We start from the raw sequence: 17,859 nt of genomic DNA on the forward strand, positions 1-17,859 counted from the left end.
CCCTTGGAATCGAACCCGGGACCCTTCAGTCCACAGGCTAACACTCTATCCACTGAGCCAAACTGGCTAGGGTTTACTTAATAATCTTTGTACCTTTTGCCAATTCATTATTTTAATAAATATTCACTCAGTGCCTACTATGTGTCAAGCATTATTTTTGGTGCTTGGGGTACATCAGTGAGCAAACTAGACAAATATTTTTTTTCTTTGTGACACATTCTAATTGGGAGATAGATAATAAACATAATAAAAAGTAAAATATATAGTATGTTAGAAGTATAGGTGATAGGTACCAAGTGGAAAACAGAGCAACATATGGGGAATTGGAAATACAGATACAGGCATGGGTTGTAAGACTAAATAGGGTGATAAGTGTAGGTGTCATTGAAAAGGTGACATTTGAGCAAAGATTTAAATTTCTCCCAGTGTTATTTTCGACATAGCCAAATAAATACCCTGGATAAGCTGACCTTTCATTTTCCCTAGTGGCTTCCCTCTTGGAACCCTCTGTCTGCCCCAGCCAGGATTAGGTACTCTTGGGGCCTGCAGCACAGTTCTGGGATTTCCCTTGGCCATTTTCCTGAGTTGAATTGTCTGTTTCCTAATTCCCACATCTCCCTCTTATTTGGTTCATGTTCTCTTTTTGATAGAGCAAGTTATCCTATAGCTTCCTGAGAAAGGACACATGAATGGAGAAAAAAAATGTTGAGAATGTGGCTATCTCAAAGTGCTTTCAACCTACCTTTACAATTGATTGAAAGTTTGGTTCAATTTAGAATTCTAGGTTGGACATTATATCTCTTAGAATTTTCGGGGCCTTCCTGCATTGTCTTTAAGCTTCCAGTGTTTCTGTTGAGAGGAACATGATGTCCGTGATTCATAATTCTTCATATGTGACCTGCTTTTTTTTTTTTTTTCCTCTGAAAACTTTTAGGATTTTCTCTTTATTCTGATGGTCTGTAATTTTATGACGATGGGCCAAGTCCTGGTGTTTTGTTTGTTTTTTTTTAAAATTTATTATGTGTTTCTTCAGTTCTGGGAAATTTTCTGATGGTACTACTTTGATAGTTGAGTGAAGTAGCTAAAGCAACTTCATTTTTCTAGATCAGTGATTTTCAATTGATGTGCCACAAGAATTTCTAAAACATGCAATACCTGCCCTAGCCAGTTTGGCTCAGTGTTTGGAGCATTGGCCCACAGACTAAAAGATCTTGGGTTGATTCCAGTCAAGGTCACATACCTGGGTTACGGGCTTGATCCCCGTCCCTGGTTGGGGCTCATGCGAGAGGCAACCAATCAGTGTGTCTCTCTTGCATCAATATTTCTCTCTCTCTCTGTCTCTCCTTCCCCCCTTCTACTTTCTCTAAAAATCAGTGGGAAAAAAATATCCTCAGATGAGGATTAACAGAATAAACAAACAGGACCATGCAATACCTTAACAGTTTACTCAAAAGCACTGACCTCTTTCCCCATAGATTGTCAAATAAAAAAAATTAAAACAGCCCACACAACAGTAGCCAACCAGTGTGAATGAATCAAAATTATACCTATTTTATTTTGTCAGATTGGCAAAAAAATATATTTTTTTGGTGTGCAGCAGAATTTTAGTAATTAGTTTATGTGTGCCATGAGATGAAAATCGCTGACATAGTATATCAGTACTTTACCAATGTTCTTAAGTCATGCTCTTGGTATTTGTTTTTTCACTATCCAGAGAAAAAGTCTGCATTATCCATATTTTGATTTTGATACTTGCCTTTAATTTACATTTTCTTAAGACATTTGTTGGCTACAAAATGATATTGAATAACTTTAATATTTAAGTATACATTATCTACTTTATAGTATGCCAGTACTGAAGTCGATGGAGAGCATTACATGACCCCAGAAGACTTTGTCCAGCGTTATCTTGGACTGTATAATGATCCAGATAGCAATCCGAAGATTGTTCAGCTCTTGGCAGGAGTAGCTGATCAAACCAAGGATGGGTAAGACCTTTATGCATTTTCTAAATGTTTTTAAAACATTTTTAGAGAGAGAGGAAGGGAGAAGGATAGAGAGATAGAAACATCAATGCAGGTCTCCTACTGGGGATCGAGCCTGAAAGTGGGGCATAAGCCCTGATGGGATTCTGACCTCCTAGTTCAGGGGTGGGCAAACTTTTTGACTCGAGGGCCACAATGGGTTCTTAAACTGGACCGGAGGGCCGGAACAAAAGCATGGATGGAGTGTTTGTGTGAACTAATATAAATTCAAAGTAAACATCACTACATAAAAGGGTATGGTCTTTTTTTTTTTTTAGTTTTATTCATTTCAAACGGGCCGGATTCGGCCCGCGGGCCATAGTTTGCCCACGGCTGTCCTAGTTCATAGGTCAACGTTCAACCACTGAGCCACACTGGCTGAGCTCTTTATGCATTTTTTGAAGGCTAATGCCCTGCAGTGTCTGATTAAACAATGGAAAAACCATTAAGTTTACCTATGACAGTTTGGAATTTTAATATCAATAAATCATATTTTTTCTGAGGTGATCATAAAAACTGTTATTTACTACCATTATCAAGGATACTGGCATTTCTTTTTCTTTTGAAAAACTTACGTGTGAAAAGTCATATTTTATATATAATCTGAGCAGACTGGTTTTCAGATAACTAAGTATATTTCATTCATTCATTCATTCATTCATTCAATAAATATTGAATACCTACTATCTACTATGTTTTAGGCACTGTATTACATGCTAGAATTACATCAGTGAATAAACTACGCAAAAATGAACAAAATCAAAAGTAAATTAGAATATGTTAGGAGATTATATGTGATATAAAGAAAAATCAGGGAAGAATTTAGAGTGTTATTTCTTCATTTCTCTGTCGACTCATTTATTTGACAAACATTTATTGAACAAACACCATTTTCCAGGCTCTGTTGGGCCTTAGAAATACAAACATAAAATGGAGTTCCTGGTCTTAAGAAGAAACTCATGGCCTAGTGAGATAAAGAATGGGTAAACAACACAGAAAAGTAATACTTTGGGGATAAGATGCTACAGCAGAAGTATATAAAAGGTACAAAGGACACTCAAGAAAGCATAATTAAGTCTGTTTTGGGTGGTCAGGACAGCATCACAGAAGAGGTGATAATTGTGAAATCTGGCAAGATGAAAGGAGCTTGCTGGTGGTTGGACAAGTAGGAAGGAGAATTCCATGAAAGGGGGAGCAGTAGTGACTTGAAGCACCAAAGGGCGTTTGTGTGTGTGTGTGTGTTTTGGGGAGTGTGAGTGAGGAGGTTGTGTTACAAGTACTTTGGTGTGGTTGTGGTGCTGCTTTGCCACAGTTAGAATTGTGGTTGGCTTTGTGTGCTAGGCTTTGACTATATGCTGTCAAAGAGGGGCTCATGACTCTCAGTCGTGGAGATATTTTTATCCTGGCTGTTTATGGTACAGTCTCAGAGATCACAAGGTGCATCTTACTAGAGTCTCAGTTTATTCAATTCAAGGAGAAAAAAACCCACTGTTTTTATATTAAAATCACATATGACTGTATTATGGAGCAAATGGAATATTTGTATGAATTACAGTGGGGCCTTGACTTACGAGTTTAATTCGTTCCGAGACTGAGCTCATTAAGGAGCTCGTTAACTCAAATTACTCTATCAACTCAATGCAAAAAATCGTCCGAGAGACAGTTGGTATCTCAAAAAACTCGTTAGTCGGGACACTCATAAGTCAAGGCCCCACTGTATAAAGAAAATTTGCCTTGTTTTGTGAGTTCCAAGTTACATCCCCAGGCCTCCAAAGACCCAGGAGTTTTTCTCTTCCCTGTAGAGGTGCTTGTGTGAAAAACTAAAAACAAAACAAAACTGGGAAATAAGGAATCTTTAAACATTATTTCCAATATCATCTTATATAATAAAAGGCTAATATGCAAATTGTCCCCTCTACTGGGAGTTCGACTGAGAGTTGGACCAGGTGGCGAAGTGGGCTGGCCAACCTCCTGCATCCCCTCTCACCAACCGGCCCGGCCTTATCAGCCCTCATTGGGGTAGGCTGACCAGACCTCACCCGTGCATGAATTCATGCATTGGGCCTCTAGTAAAGGATACGATTTTAGAAAAATCATAGGTTGGAGTAGGACAAGATTTGAATGCAGTGATAGCTGCCTAGGAGACTATTGTAATTGTTAAGTAGAAATGTTATCTATCTTCTTTGAGTCCAGGTTTAATGTTATATTCATTTGTATTTTCCTGCATTGACATTTACTATGAGGATTATATCTTAGAAAGATTTTATATAATTTATCAATGGCAGATATTGGGGAAGTTGTATATATTTTGTGTCTAATCTTTAAAAAAGTCAAATCAGCTGATAGTTACTGTGGACCATTTAGTCATTGGATTTCTCATAGTGCTTAAACAGTAAGGCATATGAAAATTAATTCTAGCCCTATCCGGTTTGGCTCAGTGAATAGAGTGTTGGCCTGTGGACTGAAGGGTTCCAGGTTCGATTCTGGCCAAGGGCACATGCCAGGGTTGTGGGTTTAATCCCTAGTAGTGGGCGTGCAGCTGATCAATGATTCTCTCTCATCATTGATGTTTCTATCTCTCCCTTTCCCTTCCTTTCTGAAATAAAAAGAAAAAGAACATCCAAAAAAAATTAATTCTGTTTCATCAGAATTCCTTCTTCAGACTTTTTAAAAGTAGCATATACATTTAGCTCTTTTAGGAATGATCAGAGTATTTATTGTTACTAATTTGGTCCGAGAACCGTTTTCAGAGTACCCATGTCTTTTCAGATGCTTCCTTTTGTGACCATCTGGTCCATCTCAGTGGTGTCTTTTATGAAGCATCATTTATGTGATTCTCCCAGACTCAGTTGGGTTGTTAAAAGTGTGGTCAAGGGTTTAAGTTGCCAGAGAAGAATAGGTCAAAAATGGGTTTTGGCAAGTAAAGAATCTAATAATGTTGAATGGTGTTTACTTAAAACAACATCATCACTTGCTTCTCTTTTCAAAAGGTAAATATGTTCTATTTCAAATGGTAAAAACTTTTTCAACTTTGTTTTTTTCTCTGTCTTTGGAATGAGTCAAATTGGGATTGGTTAGGAAATCTAATTCAAAATTATGTCATAAAAATTATAAGTTTGTGAACAGAAACTTTCTAAAAGCAGAGAAACATGGAATTTTCTAGAAATATAGGGATTCTTAACCTCCTCTTGTTCATGAATAATCTTCAGAGGTTCCTGAACTTGGTGAAATCTATAATAATAAAAGTGTAATATGCTAATTAGACCGGACAGCCTAAAGACCTTCCAGATGTCATTCTGGACATCCTTCTGGGACAAACCACAGTGGTTAGGGGCAATCAGGCAGGTAGGCAAGTGGTTAGGGGTGATCAGGCAGGCATGCAGAGTGGTTAGGGGCGATCAGGCAGGCAGACTATCAGGCAGGTAGGTGAGCGGTTAGGAGCCAGCAGTCCCAGATTGTAAGAGGGATGTCCGACTGCCAGTTTAGGCCCCATCCCTCAGGGATTTTCACGGGATTGGGCCTAAACCAGCAGTTGGACATCCCCCGAGGGGTCCCAGATTGTGAGAGGGAGCAGGCCGGGCTGAGGGACCCCTCACCCATGCATGAATTTCATGCACCAGGCCTCTAGTATAATATAAAATGAGTGCATTTGTATGTTCATTTTTCTGGGTAGAAATCCCAGGTTTTCAAAAGGTTCTATGACTTCAGAAAGGTAAAGAGTCATTCTTAAAATTTCTGTAATACTTTTGTTTTATTATTTTATTTTAATCCTCACCCAAGTATGTGTGTGTGTGTGTGTGTGTGTGTGTGTGTGTATTTTAGAGGCCTGATGCACGAAATTCGTGCAAGGGCCTTGGCCCCAGCCCCCATCTGCTGCTGCCGTGGCCCCTGTCTGCCATGGCCAGGGGCCTCTGCCACCTCTGCCTTGGCCCCCACCCACTGTGGCTTTGTCTGGAAGGAGGACATCCGGTCTAATTAGCATATTATGCTTTTCTTATTATAGATATCCTATATAATAATATGCTAAGTGTCCAACCATTCATTCGACCAGTCGCTATGATGCGCACTGACCACCAGGAGACAGACTCTCCAACCAGTAGGTTAGCTTGCTGCTGGGGTCTGACTGATCAGGACTGGGCGAGATGGGCCGGACATGCCCTGGAGCCCTCCTGTGATCCCTCCCCAGCCCCGATCCTGCACAGGTGGGGTCCCTCGGCCTGGCCTGTGTCCTCTCACAATCTGGGACCCCTCAGGGGATGTCTGAGAGCTGGTTTTGGCCCAATCCCCACATGCCAGACCGAGAAACCCCACTGGTGCACAAATCCGTGCACTGGGCCTCTAGTATATATAGATAATTTTAAATTGATGAGAGAGAGAGAGAGAGAGAGAGAGAGAGAATGAGAATTGGTTGATTGCCTCCTGTACCAGGGATCAAACCCACACCTAGATATGTGCCCTGACTGAGAATCAAACCTGCAACCTTTTGGTGTATGGGACAGCACTCCAACTAACCGAGCCATCCAGCCAGGACTATTGTTTTTTAAAAATTAATTACACTTAATTACATGTATATAGAAGAACCTTTTATGCAGAAATCTTGTTTGTTTTAAAAAATTAGAAATTAATACATTAATATTTTGAAATTTTATAATTTCCATTCAGTACATTAAAAAGTGCTCTGTAGAAAAATTTAGAAACACATCAAATTCATAAAATACATTGTTTCAAAGTCATAAAATGATGTGTTCTTTATAGTATATCAAACAGCAAATATGTTATCCTTATTAAAAGAAAACCTTACAGTATGAACTAAGTAATGATTTTTTTCAACTCCACAGTTAGTAGCTTGCACTTTTCCTGCCACAGTCTCAATCAGGTTCTTCTAGTGATAGGGGACTCCATGGCAGACAAGATAAAGGAAAAAGAGCTTTAAAAATAATTCTGGAATATGTTTGCTTTATGTTAGCAGATAAGCAGATTATTTCTTGCTTTTTGAAGAGTATTGTTACATTATTAAGTATTTTTAGCTAAAAATAAGTAAGGAGCATATCAGAGACTAAGTGGCCTATCTACCCCGTTTCCTCCCAATATTTTATTATGAAAAATTTTAAACATTCTAGAAAGTTGAAAGAATTTTACAGTAAATACCCATATACCCAACCATATATATTCTACCATTAATATCTTTCTAAACATCTGTTTTCATGTATCTATCCCTCTATCTTTCCTTTAACCCACTTTATTTTTTTACTCATTTCAAAGTAAATTGCAGACATTCATGCACTTCTTCTTAAATACTTCAGCATGGATTTATCAACTGGATTTTAGTATTTGTTTTTTCCAGTTTTGTCCTGGGAATTTGTCAAGTGTGTGTCCACTTACTCTGCCACCATTTTGGAATCTCCTATAAATGTGTTTTTTTTAATTGAATTTATTGGGATAACATTGGTTAATAACACCACAGGTTTCAAGTATATAACTCAGTAACACATCATCTGCAAACCGCATTGTATGCTCACTACCTAAAGTCAAGCCTCTTTCTGCCACCACTGATCCCCTCATTTGCCCTCTTCTACCTCCCCACACTCCTTTCCCTCTGGCAATCACCATACTGTTGTCTGTGTCTTTTTTTTTTTAATCGCTTAATTTTTTTACCCAGCCCCCAAACCCCCTCCCTTCTGACAGCTGTCAGTCTGTTTTCTGTATCAATGATTTTGTTTGTTAAAGACATCTGCTGAGTTTTGACAAATGCAAACACTTGAATAACATTAGGTAACTTATTCTTTTATTTTATTTATTTTTAATTTTTTTATTGTATTAAAATATTTATAACATAATTACCATTTTAATCATTTTTAGGTGTACAATTCAATGGCATTACGCACATTCACATTGTTGTATTGCCATCGCCACCATCCATCTTCAGCACTTTTTAATCTTCTTATACAAAACTCTATACCCATTAAGCAGTGAGTCCCCTTTCTCTCCCAACACCCAGTCCCTGGTAACCACTGTTCTTCTTTAGTCTTTTTTTTCTTTTTTTGTTGTTAATCCTCACCCAAGGATATTTTTCCCATTTATTTTTTCTCTCTTTTTATATATTTTTATTTATTGCAGACAGGAAAGGAGAGAGGGAGAGAGATAGAAACGTCAAAGATGAGAGAGAATCATTAATAGGCTGCCTCCTGCACGACCCCCACTGGGGATCAAGCCCGCAACCTGGGCATGTGTCCTGACTGGGACTTGAACTGTGACCTCCTGGTTCATAGTTCGATGCTCAATCTATGAGTATCTGAGCCATACAGGGCTGGGCTCCATTGATTTTTAGAGAGAGTGGAAGGAAAGGAGGGAGGGAGAGAGAAACATTGATGTGAGAGAGACACATTCGTTGGTTGTCTCCCGCACACTCCTTGACTGGGGCCAGGGATCAGGTAGGTGCCCTTGACTGGGAATCAAACATCGGCCCTTTGATGCGAAGGTCGGCACTCTAACCACTGAGCAGCACCATTCAGGGCTACTGTTCTACTTTCTATCTCAATAATTTGACTATTCTAGGTATGTCATATAAATAAAATAATACAATATTTGTCCTTTTGTGTATGACTTATTTCATTTAGCATAATTTTGAAGATTCATTCATGAAGTATGCACCAGAACTTCATTTCTTTTTAAGGCTGAACAATATAAAGTGACTTATTTTTAAACTAGTGACCCGGTGCACAGATTTGTGCACATTGAAAGGAAATTAATTTGAAGAAATACTTCAATATCGCTATTCGCCCTTTCTCTATAATAGAAGTGTCAGAGATGAAAGAAAATTAGTAAAATGTATATGAAAATAATATATAAATTGATTAATAAACAACATGATATAACAGCAACAAAGGCATAATAAAAACAACAAAAACATGATATGAAAACAATAAAAACAAAAACACATTTATCAATGACTGATAAAATGATTAAACTTATTCTGATATCTCTCTGTATACCACATTAATAGTAAAAACACTTTCAGAGTGTTTGACTAATTTCCCTTGTGATGAAGTATTTACAACTTAACGCCACACACTCTTCAAACTTGAGAGAAAGCAACATATAACTGACCATGTCCGAAAACGGGTTCAGCTAGGAATATTCTTACTCTGTCTAGAGTTTGTCCTTGTGGTTTATTTTTTTTATTTTTTTTTTTAAATATATTTTATTGATTTTTTACAGAGAGGAAGGGAGAGAGATAGAGAGTCAGAAACATCGATGAGAGAGAAACATCGATCAGCTGCCTCCTGCACATCTCCCACTGGGGATGTGCCCGCAACCCAGGTACATGCCCTTGACCGGAATCGAACCTGGGACCTCTCAGTCCACAGACCGACGCTCTATCCACTGAGCCAAACCGGTTTCGGCTGTCCTTGTGGTTTATTAATAGTCATCACAAATGCTGGCATCATGGGAAACTGTCTTCGAATTAATTTAAATGGAGGCCAGTGTCAGATGGGGACAAATCAATTCTTGAAATCAGAACAACCTCTCCTTCCGCAGATCTTGTTAATACTTCAGCTTCGACTATGTTAGGTCACAATCTTGTGATAATAAATCTAGTTCCATTACGAAGACCCCATTTACTATTAAGATTTCTCAGTAGCATGATGATTGCACCTACTTTCAATTTTAATTTATGACATGGAATTCCTGAAGGACTAATACTATTAAGAAATTCGATGGGAGCTTTATATGTATCGCACATATGTGAGTCAGCGTTTATTTTTAAATTGCCAGTGCGCGTCATGTAGCAGCATGTCAGATGGACAGACAGTTGGTCACTTAGCCTTTTATAAATATACTAGAGGCCTGGTGCACGAATTTGTACATGGGTGGGGTCCCTCTGGGTGGCCTGCAGGGATCAGGCGGAAACCCACAGTCCAACGCCACCTGCAGCTCCTACCTGCTGCTCCTGCTCATCCCAGCCCCACTGTGCCTGCTGCGGGCTCACGCCCAATCAGTCCCAATCGGGAGAGGCGCTGCTACAGCAGTACTTGCCAGCCATGAACCCTGCATCTGGCGCCCTCCCAAGGGGAGTGGCCTGCGAGATGGGGCTGAAACCAGCTCTCCGACATCCCCTGATGGGTCTCAGATTGTGAGAGTGTGCAGGCCAGGCTGAGGGACCCTACCGGTGCACTGTCGGGTCAGGGAGGGACCACGGGAGGACTCCAGGGCGGATCCGGCCTATCTTGCTCAGTCCCTGATCGGGCCAGACCCCAGCAGCAAGCTAACCTCCCAGTTGGAGCAAATGCCCCCTGGTGGTCAGTGCACATCATAGCGAGCGGTTGAACAGCCTTAGCATACCGTTAACATATTATGCTTTGATTGGTTGTTCTGCCGTTTGGTCTATTTGCATATTACCCTTTTATTATATAGGACTAGAGGCCCGGTGCACGAATTCATGCATGGGTGGGGTCTGGCCGGCCCGCCCACCCCGATCCGATCCGTCAGGGCCAGCCAGGGGAGGGGTCACAAGAGGTTGGCTGCCGGCCCCACCCCCTGGTCAAATTCTAAGTCTAACTTCCCATGGAGAGGACAATTTGCATATTAGCCTTTTATTATATAGGATAGATTTGCACTATGATGTGCACTGACCACCAGGGGGCATTTGCTCCAACTGGGAGGTTAGCTTGCTGCTGGGGTCTGGCCCGATCAGGGACTGAGCAAGATAGGCCGGATCCGCCCTGGAGTCCTCCCGTGGTCCCTCCCTGACCCAACAGTGCACCGGTAGGGTCCCTCAGCCTGGCCTGCACACTCTCACAATTTTTAATTGACTTTTCTTTCTTTGAATAAATCACTCTATATAACAAAGGTTACTCTGAGTATTCAGTGTTGGCTGAGTATTTCTCCAATACTTTCTTGTAATTGTCTATTTATTATTTTACCTTTCTGTTTCTCAACTGTAACTTTAAATTTGGGGACTGGGGTAGGGAGGTGTACACTGAATTGAAGGCAGGAGTTGAGAATCTCACTGGGCCTACTGAGTTTCTGAATGTTTTAAAGCAGATTGTTTGACGTCTTTAGACTTTCTAAGAGTTCCTCTGGCTCTAAAGTTGCATGAATATATGATTTGCCTTTATGAATATACTGGTAGACAAAATCTAGGTATTCAGTACAGTTCATAGATTTTTATATTTTAAACAAAGCTACTTAGTTGGAAACTGCCCAACTAGTCTCAAATCTGCAGGGGCAGGATGTAGATAACTGATGAGCCCTGATCTCTCAGAAAGAGGCAGTTTTTGCTTGATTCCAGGGGCTGGTGCTATTTGGCACCAGAAACCTATTGCCCAAGCTTGCAATTTATCAAGACAAACCAGAAAACTGGATATTTATATGAAATCTTACGATTTCTGAATTTTGGCAACTAATGCAACTAAAAAAAATAATAATACTTTGCATGCCAAAGAAAATACATGTATGAGCCAAATTCACTCTGCCAGTTGACTGTTTATGACCGTTAAGGAAAAATTCTTGGCCCTCTTCTCATAAATATAGAAAGTTTTACTACTGACCATGAAATGTGTTTTAAAGCTACATAGTCTGAATTTCAGGGTAATTGTATTTTTAGTGTTTCATCCCTAAGACTTATTTTAGAAAAACCAAGACGATTGGCATCTAGAGGGTAGAGGCCAGGTATGCTGCCAAACCAGATACAGTGCACAGGAGGCCTCCACAACAAGCATTATCCAGCCTTGAATGGCACTATTGAGTGCCAAGGTTGAGGAACTCTCATCTACAGACTTGTTCAGATTCAAGTTTAATTATTTTTGGTCTAGTTCTCTCTTTGTGATGTTAGTAGCTAATGATTTTTGCCCAGGTCCATTAATTTGTTAGAGCTTTTCAAAAGACTGATATTTTAATTTTATTCATTCCTTTGTTTTTTCATTATCTGGAATACCTCTATGAAAAGAAACTTTTTCATCAATTATTTGGTTACCCTGAGTTATAGTTTATAAAGTAAAGGCAGTTTAAATGCTTGATGTTTTTTCTTTTTGTACCAGCCAGTAACATTTTATACTTTATTCTAGGTTGATCTCCTATCAAGAGTTTTTGGCATTTGAATCTGTTTTATGTGCTCCAGATTCCATGTTCATAGTGGCTTTCCAATTGTTTGACAAGAGTGGAAATGGAGAGGTGACATTTGGTAAGGAAAAGAAAAGATTGTAAGTGATAAGTGAAGTTAGTGAGGCTGGTCCAGTCTTAATTTCTAAATCGAGTAACTGCATATAGATTGCTGGATTATTTAGGAGTTAGTCAATTATCGAAGTATTACTTTGCTAAAAGGCTTTACACAGGTAAATGGTTTTATTTTCTTGTAAGCATTAGACTATTGCAAAAAATGAAGGAACCAAGGAATGTCATTCCTTAGCTCATTGAGTCATTGACACTCACACGCCTAAAATAGGCAGAGTAAAACTTTCTTGTTCTGAGCCAGCCTGGGCAAAGTCTTCATGAAACAGACTGTGACCAACAGCTTTCTCTAAAGGACTTCTGGCATAGTGTTCAGAGGGTCTCTAGTGTCTTTGGAAATTGCTACCATGACATTTTAACACCATGAGTGGAACTAAAGAAGGAGGTTAAGGCAAGAATAGTTAGCCTTCTCCGAACCCCCTTGTAGAATCCTGGTTTTAAGAAACAAGGATTATGAAAATTGCCATCTGAGTTGGGTGTAGATTCTTTGATAGGCAAATAAATAAGCACATTGCTGATGTCTCACAAACTATAAACTTGGATTTCTGTTTGTCATTATGTATTAATTTTTAATGACACTTATTTGCAAAAATTAGTTTTTCTTTTAGGAAAAGTATCAGCTAGTTTTTCCTGCAATAGGCTTTTTAATAAAAATAATGTAGTGTTTTTAAGGACTTTGAGCGTTCCGTTCTTTCTTTTTTTAAAATTTGGAATTTTTAAGTTTGATAACGCAACACTTAAATAACACTTGCCATCTTAACCATTTTTAGTGTATAGTTTAGTAATGTTGAGTATATTCACATTGTTGTGAAATAGATCTCCAGAGTTTTTTCATCTTGTAAAGCTGAGCTAGATCCCCATTTATGGTGTGAATTGGCATCAGTGTGTAGTAACTCTTGAAAGTTGGGCTTTTCCTGAGCCACAACACTAAATCTTTATTCACTATAGAGTTTTTTCTAAAACAGATATTTTTAATTAAACCCAAAGGAAGGAGTATCACTGCATGGTAAGACTGGTGAGCATGTACAGGTGTTCAGAAGGACCAGTGGTGCCTTTGCTGTGATCTTAGTGGGCACATTTTCTAGCTTGGCATTGATTGTTTCCTTCTGCCCATTGGCCCAGTTGTCTTCTGAATAAGATTTTCCCAAATAAAATCCTATGCAGAACGTTTTAGGTTCCTGTGCATATTTTGGCATTCTCCCTGCTTTGGAGCAATCTCTGGCCATTCTGCCTCCTAAAGAATGTTGACTTTCCTCAAAAATACCTAGATTCTGTAGTTTAAAGCATAAAACCTTTGTATCTCATCCTTCAGCATTAACCCTGTGCTACTGATAATGCTGCATTTTCTATTTTCAGTAGGTATCACACATGCTCATATGTCTCACTTCCACATGTGCAGAAATGCTTGGGAAATACCTTGATACAAATATCTGCATTAATGACAGTATATCTGTGCTTCTATCACGTGTCCATTGTGTAAAATTTATATTTCCCAAAAACAAATTGTGATTTATCTTGTACTTTCTATCTTGATATCATGGTTCTTTGTGTATCCTCCATTTGATTGATTTACCCAATTTCTATTTTGAAAAATTAGTCACTCAAGTTAGTACATCTAACAGATTAACAATAGAGACTCATGCCATTGTTGATTAGTATATTAAAATAAGTGTAGGAAGTAGCTGGTTTACACCACCTTAAAATTTCATTTTATAGAGCTTTAGCATTTTATAGATATTTTGTTTTTCCCTCAGACTATGATTTATGATTTTAAGAACATATCACTAGGATTAAAAGCAAAACAAATCAGTTTTAGTTTTTATAGCACCTAGTATGAACTGAAGAACATATAAACCCTCCAAAATCCTGCTTTCATTACTCTCCATCATCTAGAGATGGGAAGATTCTTATGGGATAAGGTAAAGCTGACCCACCTTTCAACATTGTAACTGGGGTCTCTGGCCAGCTGGATGATTCTTTTGATAGTGCTCACCTATTTCCTGGGGACTTTGACCATTTCCCCTTCCTGCCTTGCCTCCCTAGTTTTGAGGATCCATTTTTAGATGATGTTCTTAACTCAAATGAAAAGAATCATAATGAAAAAGAGAAAGTTTAATTTTATATTCTTAAGAAAACAGGAAGAACATCGAAACTGTTAGAAATGCCATATAACAAGATTTCTAAAGCTATATTTCAAGACTGTAGAAATTCAGCATAAGAAAATAATTTTTATAGGGTTTTTGGATCTGTGATAAAGGTCAGTTTTCATGTTTGTATCCACTTAATAAAATGAATAATGCTTATGTATTTATAAATATAGTTTAAGTAAAAGCAAATTTTAGATCCATTCTAACTTGAAATTCTTTTCACCAAATGGCCTTGTGTTTTCTAGTTTGAAGCTTATTTAAAGAATAGTTTTGTGTTGTGCACATCTGGAGAGAAAGGTGGGAGAGAATATTGGATGGAAGGTGTAATGGAGTGGGGAAAGACTGGTATGCCATGGGTAGCTCTCATAGACTATACTGATGATGTTATCTGTGTACTTGTATATATTGTTCTCATCTATGCTTTTGTTTTTTTAGATACACTTTTTTATTCACATCAAATTATATCTTGTGTGCATCTTTCAAGTATTATATAAGTAGCAATATTGAATAATGTTTTCTTGAGTTTGGACAAGTTTTTTTTTTTTCCCACTGTTAGAGATGCCTTTATTCTGGGGGAGAGGATTTACATTGAGACCTTGGTAATCCATTTCAGAATATGCAAGTTCAGGAGAGGATTCTGGAGTTTTTATAAGAGGGAATAAAATCATTAGATAATTGTTTCCTCTTTGATGTCCCTTTAATACAACTTCTAGTGCATGCTGTGGTTAATTACTTAATGGCTTGTATATCTGTTACTGCCTGGTGGCATGAGCCTTGTTGAGGCCATTGCATGACTGGTGTGTGCTAGATACAGTAAAAATTTGCCTTGGTCTTACTGTTATCCACTAGTGTACTGGATATTCTGCTTGACAGAATTAGCTTAAGGTAACCTAAATAACCAGTTACACTACATTGTATTGTCAATAGCTGATATATTTTTATCATAAATTAAGAAAAGTCTTTTGCTTTAACAAAGATATAATCATTAAAATAAAATGACCACCCAAACTCTTCATCTATTAACTAATAAATGAATATAAAACATGTTATACATTCTAAGTTTTCTATTAAAATCTCAACATTGTGTTCCAAAGTATTTGCCTAGGAATAGGAACTCTCTAAAGTGAACTTTTTCAAGGGCACTTCTTCACCCCCTGATTGTAGGATTCTCAAAAAGCAGATTCCTTTTGATTTTGTATTGTCTTTGACCATCAATATGTATAGCAAGTAAAAATGTGTTCCGTTTGTGTCTCTAAAATAGACTCTTTCCCCCTAAAGGGAAGAATAAATTAGGCATAACCACTGCTATTATCGAAAGGCTCAGGAGATGGAAGTCTACATATGAAAAATGTACCTTCTCTCAGAGGAAACAAACTGTAGACATGGAATAATATGAAATACTAATGCTAATAAATACTCAGCTTAATTGGTAAGAATTAGAGTTTCACCTGGTGTTCAAATTAAATCAGGAAGAATTTTTGAGGCTTGTTTCAGATATTGCAGAGAAGGTCATATTAATAAGGCTATTAGAATGGCTATTAGAGTTTGAGGTAAAAAAAAAAAAGACATGCTGTTATTAGTTTTTATACTATTTGGTGATAGACCGTGAAAGCATCTAGTTTCTATAGTAATAGATGCCTTTTAAATTAATCTTTCCTGAGAAATGGACCTTTCCATATATTTGACAGTATGACTACTCTGTTGACTGACTGTACAAAGTCCCTCCTGGAGGTAGGTAAAGTGTTAACAGAAACACTTCCTCTCAGAAAAACAGAGGAGGTCACCCAGAAACTGATGATCCACCTGGGAGTAGAACCTAGAAGGCTGGGACTCAGTCTACATGCTGTATTGATTAGGACTTCCTCTATAAGTTCCTGTTGTTGATCTTTATTTTGCTGTTGTTTGTTTTCTTTTTTGGTCTCTTAGTTGTTTCTCTTCTTTCCCCCACGTTTTCCTTCACTGAAAAACTCTTTACCTCCTCCAGTCTTGCCGTTGTTTTTGTTCAGTGACACACAAGGATATTCATTGTTCATGGTGGAAGCCCTAAAGGCCTCTCTGACTTCACTTTAAGAGCTGTGCAGGTGAAACTCAGCTGTTGAGGACTTTTTCCCCCTGACAATAAAAATGTTTGGTCTCAAGCCTGTAAGTTGGAAGCAGTGGCTCCTGCTGGGCTGAAATCCTTGGAATCAGGATGTCGTTGGGCTGATGGTAGGTGGGGTGTGTCACAGGGCTGATGGCTTGTATACCTACAGGAGGAGTTCTCTGGCCACACCGTTGGTACAGCAGCTCCTTCCAGGCTCATTCATGGAGCAGGCATGGCGGCAGTCTTGGAGAAGAGTGCCAGCCCCGGTCAGAGGTAATTTTGTACTGCAGAAAGGTGAACAAGACCAGTAGGAAGCTCCCATAAGGACCAGGGGAGGGATGAGGGTGGATAAGATGGGGAGACACAGTGGGGGAAATTAAGACCTCTGTTAAAGACATATTTACATAATATATATGCTTCAATGTATATTTCATCTAGTCCAATCATCATAAGTGACTGATTCAGCTAAACTGACTAATGTTATACATCTGTGAACATTTTTACTTAATCTATTATCATCATTACCTGCCCTCCTCACAAATCATTGTGCTAGTTTCCTTTGAGCAAAGGGAACATAATGACAGGCTACTTTTGTATCTGGCCCCAATTCCCTTTTCAAAGGAATTAGAAATCTCTTTCCATAAGCCCATGCTCTGCAGGAAGTGAAAAGGTGGTCTATTGTTTCCCATATGTCAGAAAATGAATGGATTCCTATTTCTCTTAGCAATGCCAACCTAGTACAAAACACTAGATCATGATCTTGCTGCCAGTAAGATGTGACTGTGTATCTCTTTCATCCAGGCCAGAACTGTGGCTACTGAATTAGCACTCCAAGAAGTGCTATTTAGAGCTCAACACCCTTGTTTGCCACTGGAAAGACGGGATTCTCTCTAGGGGGACAACTTGTTATGCAGTGTCATTTAGGTTTACTGGGTACATTTGAGATTATTGGTGTTCCCTTTCATGTCATACAGAACCTGACAAAAGCTGGTAAGGTAAGAACATCAGCTATACAAGTATATGTTCTCCAGTTCTGGAGCTTTGTCTAACTTTTTTGATAAGCACATCCTGGTAAAAGTAAAGTGGTAATTAAGTATTGGATTGCAGAATAATAGTGGTACTAATTATTTCTGTGAGCCTTCTGAATTAGCCTTAGACAATTGGCAGTGTAAATAATAACAGAAGGAAAGTGAGATACCTCAAGAGGTCCCAAAGTAGGTTTGACATTGTGTTAGTCTTAGTAACTATAGTTGTAGACTGTGACATAGCTAAAATAATCAAAAGCATCTAAGGGTAGCTAATAAACTACAGCACATTCTAACGGTCATAATGAAACCATATATAGTAAAAGCTGTCAAATGTCCACTTAAGGAGA

General features: G+C 38.5%; 1 protein-coding gene across 3 annotated transcripts in view; it reads left to right on the plus strand.

The window, feature by feature from the left end:
* SLC25A12 (solute carrier family 25 member 12) overlaps window positions 1-17,859 on the plus strand; it is a 166,889-nt gene that overhangs the window by 100,117 nt on the left and 48,913 nt on the right. For 2 of the 3 annotated variants that reach the window (XM_036320047.1, XM_036320048.1), the window contains exons 3-4: window positions 1,846-1,988; window positions 12,092-12,207. In XM_036320047.1, coding sequence (XP_036175940.1) covers window positions 1,846-1,988; window positions 12,092-12,207 — 259 coding nt within the window. Of the gene's footprint in view, window positions 1-1,845; window positions 1,989-12,091; window positions 12,208-16,653; window positions 16,758-17,859 lie in introns of those variants that run through there. The other variant, XM_036320049.1, reaches the window with a different exon arrangement.

The sequence above is a fragment of the Myotis myotis genome, unplaced genomic scaffold, assembly GCF_014108235.1.
Source record: "Myotis myotis isolate mMyoMyo1 unplaced genomic scaffold, mMyoMyo1.p scaffold_m19_p_8, whole genome shotgun sequence".
Lineage (NCBI taxonomy): Eukaryota > Metazoa > Chordata > Mammalia > Chiroptera > Vespertilionidae > Myotis > Myotis myotis.